General features: G+C 42.5%; 1 protein-coding gene and 2 long non-coding RNA genes across 7 annotated transcripts; all 3 read left to right on the top strand.

Moving 5' to 3' along the window:
* Window positions 1-1,145: 1,145 nt before the first annotated feature.
* Window positions 1,146-4,384, top strand: LOC106596780 (uncharacterized). 4 transcript variants are annotated; one of them, XM_045693524.1, is made up of 9 exons: window positions 1,146-1,240; window positions 1,409-1,470; window positions 1,548-1,622; window positions 1,755-1,793; window positions 1,904-1,978; window positions 2,287-2,388; window positions 2,479-2,613; window positions 2,826-3,113; window positions 4,129-4,384. In XM_045693524.1, the coding sequence occupies exons 2-9, from the start codon at window positions 1,417-1,419 to the stop codon at window positions 4,330-4,332; spliced, it is 972 nt and encodes a 323-aa protein (XP_045549480.1). In that variant the 5' UTR covers window positions 1,146-1,240; window positions 1,409-1,416; the 3' UTR covers window positions 4,333-4,384. The 4 variants fall into 4 exon arrangements, with proteins under 4 accessions (XP_045549480.1, XP_045549482.1, XP_045549483.1 ...); XM_045693526.1 differs by lacking the exon at window positions 4,129-4,384 and adding an exon at window positions 3,270-3,520 and having other exon boundaries at window positions 1,147-1,240; XM_045693527.1 differs by lacking the exon at window positions 4,129-4,384 and adding an exon at window positions 3,270-3,400 and having other exon boundaries at window positions 1,147-1,240; window positions 2,826-3,145.
* A 745-nt stretch (window positions 4,385-5,129) lies between these two features.
* On the top strand, window positions 5,130-7,209 carry LOC106595632 (uncharacterized). 2 transcript variants are annotated; one of them, XR_006758617.1, is made up of 7 exons: window positions 5,130-5,361; window positions 5,571-5,692; window positions 5,826-5,881; window positions 6,054-6,189; window positions 6,606-6,703; window positions 6,863-6,991; window positions 7,120-7,209. It is a non-coding gene; the product is annotated as an uncharacterized lncRNA (long non-coding RNA). The 2 variants fall into 2 exon arrangements; XR_006758616.1 differs by having other exon boundaries at window positions 5,134-5,361; window positions 6,040-6,189.
* Window positions 7,210-7,334: 125 nt separating this feature from the next.
* LOC106599676 (uncharacterized) lies at window positions 7,335-11,873 on the top strand. Its single transcript, XR_006758618.1, has 3 exons — window positions 7,335-7,414; window positions 7,650-7,704; window positions 11,839-11,873. It is a non-coding gene; the product is annotated as an uncharacterized lncRNA (long non-coding RNA).
* Window positions 11,874-13,295: the final 1,422 nt, after the last annotated feature.

Raw genomic sequence — 13,295 nt, 5'->3', positions numbered from 1 at the left:
ACTGTCTTGTGGTGGAAGGAGTATGTGATGAGCTTGTGTACCGTAAAGGAAGAGGAGAGGATTAAAACTGAAATTGACGGGTTGACAGACATCAGCGGCATTGATGTGTTGTGCTCTAGTTTGCTGCTGTAGCCTACTGGCACCATATGTTACGTCAAAAACGTTAACTACAAGTTGTAGCAAGCTAGATAACGTTACAACATTCCCATACAAAGTAGCTAGCTAGCTACCGAGCATATGATTCTTAAATCACTCAGTCCCTCCTTGCTAACGTACCATGCCCATTGGCAAAAACTGTAGTTCCAATACTTTAGACATCCTCTGATAAACCGAAATATGTAGACAGTAAACAAAACAAATGATACTATAATGACAGCAACAATGCCACTTTTTAGCCTGAACTCAGTAGTAAAACTCTTGAACCTCTGAACCACATCTTTCAAAACTATTCGGGTGATCATGTTGATGCTCAGTGCATACTTGTCAAACTACTAGAGGATATTCAAGAACAATACAACATGTCAGTTACGACACTTTTCTTCCAATAAAGCACAACATTTTAGCCAAGACTTGAGTAGCTAGCTTGCTAAACCAAAACAAATGTACTGAACTTCCGCATTTGGATTAATCACATTCACAACCACAAAGTTACTGTTGCGGAGATCATGAAGTGCGCTAAGGCAGTGCTGCATTTAAAGACACTTCCACCTGCTGGTTGTGCCTGAAATGTGATGACCAAAGAGTCCTCAACAGCTCATTTGAGTTAGATAGAAAGATAGATAGATAGATATATTTGATTTGACAGTTTAATAAAATAATAAAGCCGTTTAATTAAATAAAACGTGTCAGGCCAGGGACAACACAATAAAGTAAACGGCTTCCGTTGTGTTCCCTTAATGTTACTCAAAGTAAAACAATAATAAAAAAATATTTGGCAAGGAATGGTTTTTTCCTATTGATATCATGTTGGCCTATCTATGTAAAACGTCCAACCAACCATCGATACAACCATTACTCAGTCATTAGGATATAATAAGCACATCACGTTCGTTATTGAGCTACAACCAGTGAGAAGATGCGACCACCAGTCCGGCTCCAAACAAGCCTTTTTCTTGTGACGTATTATGCGCGGTCATAAAGCTGTGATATAAAATGACGTAGCCATGCATTAATTCACTACATAAACTGTGTTCAGATTTGATTTAATCTACAATCGTTTTCTTCACTCAGGTTGTTGCAGGTATTCTTTGATCTTTTGGGGCACCTCCTTCCCAACATACATATATATATATATATAGGGAATAGGGTGCCATTTGGAATGCCATCTTTGTGTGTGTGTGTGTCTTCTGTGTGTGTGTGAGTCAGGATGTGTTTTGTGTCAATCAATTGATGGAAATGTTTCCCTCAGAAAGAAAGATGGACCGTAATGATGAGAGAATCAAAAGAGCTTTAAGACGCCGCCCTTATGTGGTAAATATCAAATATTTGTTTGTTTTGTCCTGTTTTTGTTATATTATCACATTCTAAATTGAGTGTTGTGTTGACAGTTGAAACCAGTGAGGGTGAACACCCCTGATTCCGTGTTGTGGCCAACCGGCAAGGTGCACAGAAGGCCAAAGCCTGTAAGTCATATCCGACCTGAAACAATAACACATACACATTAGTTATGCATTCTGTATGTACAAACTGCAGTTATCAGAATGAAAGCAAATGCAGAAATCCCTATCTAACCACATTGAATGCTGTCTTCACAGTCTACTTCAGTGCAGACCCCTCAGATCCACAAAAGGCCTGTAAGTCACATTCAAATTTAACCACATAACAGTACTTATATATTTATTGATACACAATTCAAGGCCAAAATGAGCAAAGCAGTGTTGAATTCATTCTTTACCGTTAACAGCCAATCATTGTGAGCTATGGGCAGGACCAAACATCTGGGGATGGATGGAGCATCAATCCAGAGCCTCTCAGCCAGGTCATCTCTGCTGTTCCCATAGAGACACAACAGATAGATCAATCTGTTGATTCATATGGCCATTTTGGGTGGCTTGGTTGAATTGACAATCATCCATTCGAGATGCTAAAGAATCCTATACTATGGAAGGGCTTTAGACCCACCCCTAATGTTATGGGAGTTGCATTTATTGCATTTTCAGTTACCCATGTATTACTCACTACTTGTACAACCATGTTGGATTGCCTACATATTCTACATTTCCTTGAGGGTCAATGCCAGTGTATTCTATGGCTGCCATGAGTACATGCCTTTCTCTGTCTCCTCAGTCTGGAAGGGTGACTCGGCTGATGGAGAGAAAATATGATGTGACCTCATCCTCCAGTTCTGATGACTTTTCCATCTACTCCTTCACTGACTGTGAATCGGAGGTAAAAGAGTTGTACCCTACCGTCCATGTCTTTGTTGAGTGACATCACTGTGAGGAGGATGGTCTCTGACTAGTTGACTCTGATACACAGTGTGATGATGAGGATCATGAAAGGAGGACACCACCGCTGAAAGTTGAGGATGGAAAGGTGACCAAGCTTGACGTGAGGGTTATGGACGAGGATGATGATCTGTCTCTCCACTCCTTCGATGAGTCAGACTTCCTGGTAAATTCTGCATATAAAAAAAATGTGTGTATATATATATATATATATATATATATATATACACACATGGGGGATTGGAAATGATGCAGACAATTACTTATTGAGTGTAGTCATGTATCTGCAATATGTATAGAGTAGTTATAAAGTATTTCTACAGATTGTGTTGAACATAGCACTTTCCTGATATGTTACTTTACTTTCTGGTCCTACAGAGCCCAGGGAAGGACTCAAGTCCTGTATCTGTCAAGAATGGTCTCTCTCCTCTTGTGACCTCAGCACACCGGAACCTGGCTGAAGCCCTACGGGCCCTGCCCTCTGCTGTAGGCTCTCCCTACCCAGTAAATGTCCCAAGGCCTCTGACTCCTCTCAGCCCTGTCATTATCGCTCCGCCCCGAACAGAGAACTTCCCATACCGCCACAGCCCTCGCATGGCTCCCATCACCAACCTGAGCGAGTCCGGCAGGAAGCTGCTCCAGGAAATGGCTGGAGTGGCCCCACAGGTGAGAGGAAATACAAGAAGGGAATATTGTCCGTAAGACCTTCTATAGTATAGCATAAGTCCTTCTATAGTATAGCATAGCTCTAGGTATCGTAGCTCAAGAGAAGAGAAAACCTATAAGCTTACATTACTTTATCTCCTTGTCCAAAATATTCAGGAAGGGAAGGTCAATAAGAAAAACAAGGGCAAGGCCAAAAAAGTAGTGAAGCAAGAGAAGGCCAGTAAGATGCAACAGATGGGAAATGTTGGAGAAAGTAAGGAGGAGGACAAGAAAGAGGAAAAGAAGAGGGGGAAGAGGTGAGGAAATAGAGGAGGGAGAAGTGGAACATAACCAGGGAATACTAGACTAGAGAATTAGAGAAATAGAATGAGGTAGCAGAGAAAGAGCAGCTATCTGATGTGTAAGTGCAAACTTACGCAATAAGGCACGAGGAGGTGTGGTATATGGCCAATATATCATGGCTAAGGGCTGTTCTTATGCACAACGCAACACGGAGTACCTGGATACAGCCCTTAGCCGTGGTATATTGGCCATATACCACAAACCCCCGAGGTGCCTTATTGTTATTATTAGCTGGTTACCAAACATAATTAGAGCAGTAAAAATAATACATGTTTTTGTCACACCCGTGGTATATGGTCTGTTATAAACTGGGTGGTTCGAGCCCTGAATGCTGATTGGCTGACAGCCGTGGTGTATCAGACCGTATACCACAGGTATGACAAAGCATTTATTTTTACTGCTCTAATTACGTTGGTAACCAGTTCATAATAGCAAAAAGAAACCTTGGGGGTTTGTGGTATATGGCCATTATACCACGGCTAAGGGCTGTATCCAGGCACTCCGTGTCGTGTTGTGCCTAAGAACAGCCCTTAGGTGTGGTATATTGACCTTATACCACACCCCCTCGTGCCCTATTGCTTAAATATACCACGGCTGTCAGCCAATCAGCATTCAGGGGTTGAACCACCCAGTTTATAATACTATTTATTCTCCTGTGGTTTTTGATTGACAGGTTTCTTCAGTGGCCGCTGCCCAAACTGAGATGTTCAAAGAAATAATGGCAAACTATTACTTCTACCCACACACACACACACACACACACACACACACACACACACACACACACACACACACACACACACACACACACATTTTGAGTATTGGTTATTCTTACAACACACACAAACGTAATTTCAGAGACAGGAATTATGATTAGCAAAATACATATATTGGTCTCATTCTTATATTTTGAGACATGCAGCATTATATAAAAAAAAACGATATTGGTCTCCATCCAGCCTATGATAATGAGTTGGATTTACATGCTTAGGCTTGGAAATATATCCAGGAGAAGCAGGGTCAACACCTCTACTCATGCCATAAGTGCCATGACATCTTTAGTAACCACAGAGAGATAAGACCTCTGTCTCCACAGTCTCATCCAAAGGACAGCACCAACCTTAGGGCAGTGTCACTGGTATCCTTGGGCCAAAGTGAAGAGGTGAGGGCCCCTTACTGGTCTCCTTGCAATATCTGGTCTCCCACACAGAGATGGAAATCTACACCTGTTTAGACCCTGGAGGATATGGCTTCAGATGAAAGACAGCAGAGAGATGCAGAACGTAGACGCTTCAAACACTGTGATATGCAAATTCAGGACGATTGTACACTGAAGTGGAGCATGCATCTGGTCTGAAGCATGTCAAAAGAGTGCAAATGAACTGGGACTGGAGGACTGCATCACATTTAAACTAAATTAGCATGTATCTGATTTAGCTACACTCATCTGTACTTGAATTGTGCTGTTTGAAACGTGTATTTCCAATAAAGCTTTTTAAATTGCAATTATTTGTGTCAGACAGATTTTTGTCTTAATTAATTACATCAGGGGTTCTTAAACATTTTACAGCAAGGGAATATTATTGTACCGATATTACCTTACCTGTTATCAGTGGGGGGGTTTATTCTGCTGCTCTGGACTGGATCCCACGGTAGGTGGCAGTAGTGAACCAATAAATAGTTGGATTGATCGCCAGAAACCCAACCAGGCAGGCAGACTGTTGTTACCATGCAACGAGCAGACGCTTGTGAAAAGTACTAGCTACAAAATTGTCTCAATTGCTTGCTGCTAGTTAGCAAGCCATCAATAAAGTTCCTAACGTTACAACTTGGTAGACGGCTGGAGCACCGACTTCGGAGAGGCTGCCTATCGTTCCCGAGATGCTGTCAAAAACCTTACAATTAAGTAAGTTGCAGTTGGCCTTTGTGGGGCTTTTATTCCTTGCATTGCCATAAAAGCAAGACACTGTCTTTAGCTAAAGTTAGCTCTCAAAGCAGATGATGATAAACACCCAGTATATTGCTTGACCTGATCCCTGAGTTTGCCATGAAAACATGGCATTTAGCTAGCTAGAATCCTGTTTACCTTGTTTATATTTACAATGGTGTTTACAGGATCCATATTCAGAGATTCACCTCCACAGCAGCCCTCTCCCAACACCTTCAGCAGCAGGTTTTGACTCAACAGGAGAGGAGAGGCATTGAGCTGGACACCCTCAACTCACCGGCTCAATCAGGTATTAACACTGTTTTGAAACAGAAAGATGTTAGATGTTTTGAAACAGAAAGATGTTAGATGCTTCTTAGTTGAGTAGATGTTATTTTCGTGGTGGCTAGATATGGACCAGAACATCTTGGTTTTGTTTTCAGCCGGAGATGATGAGGAGGAGTTGGTGGTAGGCTGGCAGGAGAAGCTGTTCAGTCAGGTAGGTCCTCTACCAGTGTCCTTATAACAAATAAGACTTTACTGTTTAGGATAGTTTGATTTTGCATAGTAAGTTTTGTGTGTGTGTGTGTGTGTGTGTGTGTGTGTGTGTGTGTGTGTGTGTGTGTGTGTGTGTGTGTGTGTGTGTGTAATATGAAGTGGTTTTGTTCCAGAGTGAGTCAGTATACCAGACTCCACTGGAGAGACAGTACCACACAGAGATCATGGCTCTGAAGCGGACCAGGGGCAGACCGGAACCGCAGGATTTTCACCTACACCGATTCTGACTGCTACACCAATTGGGAAGGGGTGGGTTTCTACTGAATCTCCATTTCTGTAACGGTTCCATAACCACAGACGCTGGAAGACAGGAAGCAAGTACAGGGTGAGGATTTATTAATAAATAGACATGAAACTAAAGAAGAACAGAGTCTGGACAAGAGAAACAAAACAACATCAATGTAGACAAGGGAATGAAACTGAGGAAGTGACAGATATAGGGGAGGCAATCAATGACGTGATCCAGGTGAGTCTGATGAAGCGCTGGTGCGCGTAACGATGGTGACAGGTGTGCGTAATGATGAGCAGCCTGGCGACCTCGTGCTCCAGAGAGGGGGAGCGGGAGCAGACGTGACAATTTCATTATTCAAAACAAAGAATTTACCTCGTTTCTGTCCCAAAGAAACGTTAGTGTTTTAAAGCAGTTTTTTTTATACTCACTACAGCTTTCCCAGAGTATGGTGAGGCAGGTCAAGTCCAACCCTACCTTCCTGGCACATAGGATGGCCAATGTCAGACACAGACGACAGGACAGACAGCCAGTGTAGGTCCCTGTTACTCACCAAAGTGAATTATTATTAAAGTGAATGTAATTGAAGCAACATTGATGTGTGATGTGCTGCTTTGAAGACAAACAGTGTACCGGTATGTTCATATTACCCTTGTATGCAAAATGTGTTTGTGGTATTCTGTTGGTCTGCAGTGACAGCACCTTCCCCAAGTCCAGGCTGATTACCTGGGAGCCCTCGGAGGACTTTGTGAAGACCAGCCACGTGGTCAACACACCTGTACAGACCATGCGCATCATGGATGACCTGGAACCACCGGGCAAGTGAGTAGCACAAGGGGAAAAACCACTATGTAGCCTATGCACTTATTACACTGCTTTGTATGTAATAACTTTGAAGTACATTCCAATTCAGGAATTGAAAAGTGGCATTGTATTCTTGTATTCCTCAGACTTGGCCAAAAGGAGAAGGAATGCTTGTTGTGCACGATAAGAGCAGATGGAAATGGAGTGGTTACCATCAAACCAGACTTCAACAAAGGCAAGGAGCCGCACCCGCTGAAGTCAAAATGTTTTACCCCTAGCTCAAATAAGGGTCACTTACTTGGTAGCAGAATTCATACAGTACAAGCCATTTACTGTGTTATGATGCTGTGTGTTTGCACTCAAGGTTGAGACGGAGGGGGAGAAGAGGGAGGTGTGGCGTCAGACTAGATGAGACGGAATAGCAACAGTGCATATATAGACGTGAGTGACTGAGTGTGTAGTGTTATTCACTGTTGGTGCACTGTAATAATACTTGTATTATAGTTCACCCCAAAATCAAAACTTGGCATAAGTTTTTGTAACCCAAAGTGGCCTAATGTCAGATTTGTCCTTATGCATGTACATACAGTACACTGATGAAATATTATTATAGCCTTTCAGGCAGGTTAGAGTCTTTTCTATGATGATGACCTCTCCTGTCTTTTTCTCCTTTCAGCGTTATGTACGTCATAAAGACTACCTCAACAGCTTGTTTGGTCAGGACTGAAATGGTATGTATGTAGTTTGTGACAGATCCTTAACACAAGTTGTTTAATCAGCAAAGGTCATCTCAAATACAATTTTATTTGTCACATGCGCCGACTACAACAGGTGTAGCAGACCTTACAGTGAAATGCTTATTTACAAGCCCTTAACCAACAATGCAGTTTAAGAAAAATAAGTGTTAAGTAAAAAATAGATAATTAAAATAAAAGTAACAAATAAATAGAGAGCAGCAGTAAAATAACAATTGCGAGGCTATATACAGGGGGTACCGGTACAGAGTCAATGTACGGGGGCACCGGTTCGTCGAGGTAAAAGAGGTAATATGTCCATGTAGGTAGAGGTAAAGTGACTATGCATTGATAATAAACAGAGAGTAGCAGCAACTTAAAACAGTGTGGGGGGGTGCAAAAAGTCTGGGTAGCCATTTGATTAGCTGTTAAGGAGTCTTATGGCTTCGGGGTAGAAGCTGTTAAGAAGTATTTTGGAGCTAGACTTGGCGCTCCAGTACCGCTTGCCGTGCGGTAGCAGAGAGGACATTCTATGACTAGTATGGCTGGAGTCTTTGATCGTTTTTAGGGCCTTCTTCTGACACCGCCTGGTATAGAGGTCCTGGATGGCAGGAAGCTTGGCTCCAGTGATGTACTGGGCCGTACGCACTACCCTCTGTAGTGCCTTGCGGTCAAAGTCCGAGCAGTTGCCATACCAGGCAGTGATTCAACCAGTCAGGATGCTCTCGATGGTGCAGCTGTAGAATTCTTTGAGGATCTGAGGACCCATGCCAAATCTTTTCAGTCTCTTGTGGGGGAATAGGCTTTGTTGTGCCCTCTTCACGACTCTTGGTGTGTTTGGACCATGATAGTTTGGTGATGTGGACACCAAGGAACTTGAAGCTCTCAACCTGCTCCACTACAGCCCTGTCGATGAGAATGGGGGCGTGCTTGGTCCTCCATTTCCTGTAGCCCACGATCATCTCCTTTGTCATGATCACGTTAAGGGAGAGGTTGTTGTCCTGGCACCACATGGCCAGGTCTCTGACCTCCTCCTAATAGGCTGTCTCATCGTTGTCGGTGATCAGGCCTACCCCTGTTGTGTCATTGGCAAACTTAATGATGGTGTTGGAGTCATGCCTGGCCATGCAGTCATGAGTGAAAAGGGAGTACAGGAGGGGTGGTATGCAAATTGGAGTGGGTCTTGGGTTTCTGGGATAGTGGTATTGATGTGAGCCATGACCAGCCTTTCAAAACAGTTCATGGCTACAGACGTAAGTGCTACGGGTCGGTTGTCATTTAGGCAGGTTGCCTTAGTGTTCTTGGGCACAGGAACTATGGTCTTCTGCTTGAAACACGTTGGTGTTACAAACTCAGTCAGGCACAGGTTGAAAATGTCAGTGCAGACACTTGCCAGTTGGTCAGCGCATGCTCAGACTACACGTCCTGGTAATCCGTCTGGCTCTGTGGCCTTGTTTAATGGTCTTACTCACATCGGCTACAGAGTGCGTGATCACACAGTCGTCCGGAACAGCTGATGCTGTCATGCATGTTTTAGTGTTGCTTGCCTCGACGCGAGCATAGAAGTAATTTAGCTCGTCTGGTAAGCTCGTGTCACTGGGCAGCTCGCGGCTGTGCATGTCTTTGTAGTCTGTAATAATTTGCAAGCCCTGCCGCATCCGACGAGTGTCGGCGCCAGTGTAGTACGATTCAATCTTAGTCCTGTATTGACGCTTTGCCTGTTTGATGGTTCATCATAGGGCATAGCAGGAGTTCTTATAAGCTTCCGGGTTATAGTCTCGCTCTTTGAAAGCGGCAGTTCTACCCTTTCAGCTCAGTGCGGATGTTGCCTGTAATCAATGGCATCTGGTTGGGGTATGTACGCACAGTCACTTTGGGGACGATGCACTTATTGATGAAGTCAGTGACTAATGTGGTGTGCTCCTCAATGCCATCGGAAGAATCCTGGAACATATTCCAGTCTGTGGAAGCAGAACAGTCCTGTAGCTTAGCATCAGCTTCATCTGACCACTTTTTTTACTGACCGATTTACTGGTGCTTCCTGATTTAGTTTTTGCTTGTAAGCAGGAACCAGGAGGATAGAATTATGGTCAAATTTGCCAAATGGAGGGAGAGCTTTGTATGCGTCTCTGTGTGTGGAGTAAAGGTGGTGTAGAGTTTTTTCCCCCTCTGGTTGCACATGTGACATGCTGGTAGAAATGAGGTAAAACGGATTTAAGTTTCCCTGCATTAAAGTCCCCCAGCCACTAGGAGCGCCGCCTCTGGATGAGCGTTTTCCTGTTTGGTTATGGCCGTGTTCAGCTCATTGAGTGCGGTCTTCGTGCCAGCATCGGTTTGTGGTGGTAAATAGACAGCTACGAAGAATATAGATGAAAACTCTCTTGGTAAATAGTGTGGTCTACAGTTTATCATGACATACTCTACTTCAGGTGAGAAAAACCTTGAGACTTCCTTAGATTTCGTGCACCAGCTGTTGTTTACAAATACACATAGACCGTCACCCCTTGTCTTACCAGAGGCGGCTGTTCTATCCTGCCGAAAAAGCGTAAAACCCGCCAGTTGTATGTTATTCATGTCGTTGTTCAATCACGTCTCGAAGAAACACAAGATTTTACAGTTTTTAATGTCCCGTTGGTAGGATATACGTGCTCGTAGTTTGTCTCTTATCCAATGATTGTACGTTGGCTAATAGGACCGATGGTAAAGGCAGATTACCCACTCGCCGTCAGATCCTTACAAGGCACCAAGACCTACATCCCTTATATATATCTCTGTCTCTTTCTCCTGCGAATGATGAGGATGAGGGCCTTGTCGGGTTTCTGGAGTAAATCCTTCGCGTCCAACTCGTTAGAGAAATAAAATTCTTCCAGTACGGGATGAGTAAACACTGTCCTGATATCTAGAAGCTCTTTTCGGTCATAAGAGACGGTGGCAGAAACATTATGTACAAAATAAGTTACAAATAACGTGACAAAACACACACAATAGCAGCCATCTCCTCCGGCGCCATTATTGTTGAGTTTGTGGTGGTTCTTTGGTTCTTTGACTTTTCTATAGGCGACTACTTGGACTAGATGCTGTCCTATCTGTTGGACTATGGTACTTATCTTGCCTATTAGCACTGCATCACCATTGGATTTAGCCTCTCTGGGCTAGGTGGGACGTTTGCGTCCCACCCTAGTCAACAGCCAGTGGAATCCCGTGGCGCGATATTCAAATACCTTAGAAATGCTATTACTTCAATTTCTCAAACATATGACTATTTTACACCATTTTAAAGACAAGACTCTCGTTAATCTAACCACACTGTCCGATTTCAAAAAGGCTTTACAACGAAAGCAAAACATTAGATTATGTCAGCAGAGTACCCAGCCAGAAATAATCAGACACCCATTTTTCAAGCTAGCATATAATGTCACAAAAACCAAAACCACAGGTAAATGCAGCACTAACCTTTGATGATCTTCATCAGATGACACTCCTAGGACATTATGTTATACAATACATGCATGTTTTGTTCAATCAAGTTCATATTTACATCAAAAACCAGCTTTTTACATTAGCATGTGACTAGCATGTGACTAGCATTCCCACCGAACACTTCCGGTGAATTTACTAAATTACTCACGATAAACGTTCACAAAAAACATAACAATTATTTTAAGAATTATAGATACAGAACTCCTTTATGCAATTGCGGTGTCCGATTTTAAAATAGCTTTTCGGTGAAAGCACATTTTGCAATATTCTGAGTAGATAGCCCGGCCATCACAGGCTAGCTATTTTGGTGAGTACGATTCAGCTTTTTGCCGCCTTCTGAGAGTCCATGGCAGCCTTAGAAAGTGTCACGTTACAGCAGAGATCCTCTGTTTTGGAAAGAGATGACAAAGAAGGCCAAGAAATGGTCAGAGAGGGCGCTTCCTGTTTGGAATCTTCTCAGGTTTTGGCCTGCCATATGAGTTCTGTTATACTCACAGACACCATTCAAACAGTTTTAGAAACTTTAGGGTGTTTTCTATCCAAATCAAACAATTATATGCATATTCTAGTTACTGGGCAGGAGTAGTAACTAGATTAAATCGGGTACGTTTTTTATCCGGCCGTGCAAATACTGCCCCCTATCCCCAACAGGTTAGGAGTGGAGGTGCTAACAACCTGGGGCCTAGGTGAGTTAACTGCATGATGACCATGAGAAGCTGCATTGTCCCCACTGACTAAAGGAACTTCCCATGCAATTTAACTACCATTGACATCACCACACATACTAGGACTACCAGGTGGGAAAGGAATAGGTAACCCCAACACACCCCTTCCCCTACCAACATTGACAGGTTTTAGCATATCTGAACAACCAATACGGTTGAAACTCATTGTAGTAGCTCAAAATGAAAGTAAAAAAAAAAAATGTATAGTACGACAGAAATAACTGAGACAGAGGACAGTGTTGCATCAACGTTACAGCTTGTTGCGTTTCTTCTCGCCAACTAAGAAAATGTGGAACAAGGGAAGCGGTCTGAATACTTTCCGAATGCACTGTACACAATCCATGTCTTAAGGCTTAAAAATCCTTCTTTAACCTGTCTCCTCCCCTTCATCTACACTGATATGAAGTGGATTTAACAAGTGACATCAATAAGGGACCCTAGCTTTCAACTGGATTCACCTGGTCAGTCTGTCATGGAAAGAGCAGGTGTTCTTAATGTTTTGTACACTCAGACTAAACAAGAGATTTACTGCTCACTAAGTTCACTGCTACCTCCAGCAGCATTATTTATTTCCTGACCAGTCATGTGAAAAGTCTGGGTTTTGGAGAAATCTTTTGCAATAGCGCTCAGGTTTACTAAACCATTGGAACTATTAATTTCCATTATCTGATAGAATCAGCCCCATAATGAATTTATTTGACTAATTTCCTTATATGAACTGTAACTCAGTAAAATCTTTGAAATTGTTGTGTGTTGTGTTTATATTTTTGTTCAGTATCCATTAATGTAGAAGTGTTCAGAAACATATTCTATTCACATTTACAATAAAAGTGACTCCAAAATGGCACAATACATTATTTACCATTCATTTCTATTGGGCACAACATCATCTGAAACAACCAAAACAAACTCCAAATGCATCCAACAAGTTTGTCGAGTCACAAGCTTGATGTAGTCATTGCATGCTAGGAATAGGGGTCCAAATACTAAACTTTTGACTACTTTAATACACATAAGTGAATTTGTCCAAATACTTATGACTCCTTGAAATAGGGGGACTGGATACATAAAGTGCTTTCATTTCTAAACGGCTAAACAGATATGCATGAAAAAGATGACATTTTGTACTTTCAACTCAGGCATCTTCTTGTCCAGCACTGATGCCCTAGCATCAGACATGTCTAGAAGTGGGTGCCAGCCCTTTCCATGTTTCCCCAGAGCAAGATAAGGAGAATGTGTGACACAGTGATGGTAGATTTTCCTAACCAAACATCCCATTATGTACAGCATGATGACTCAACACAAATTTCAAGTATATCATTTATTTTTATTTAACCTTTATTTAACTAGGCAAGTCAGTTAAGAACAAATTCTTATTTACAA

This window comes from Salmo salar, chromosome ssa13 (genome assembly GCF_905237065.1).
Source record: "Salmo salar chromosome ssa13, Ssal_v3.1, whole genome shotgun sequence".
Classification (NCBI taxonomy): Eukaryota; Metazoa; Chordata; class Actinopteri; order Salmoniformes; family Salmonidae; genus Salmo; species Salmo salar.
Note: the sequence above shows the minus strand (reverse complement) of the source record. Positions and strands in the feature narration are given on the sequence as shown.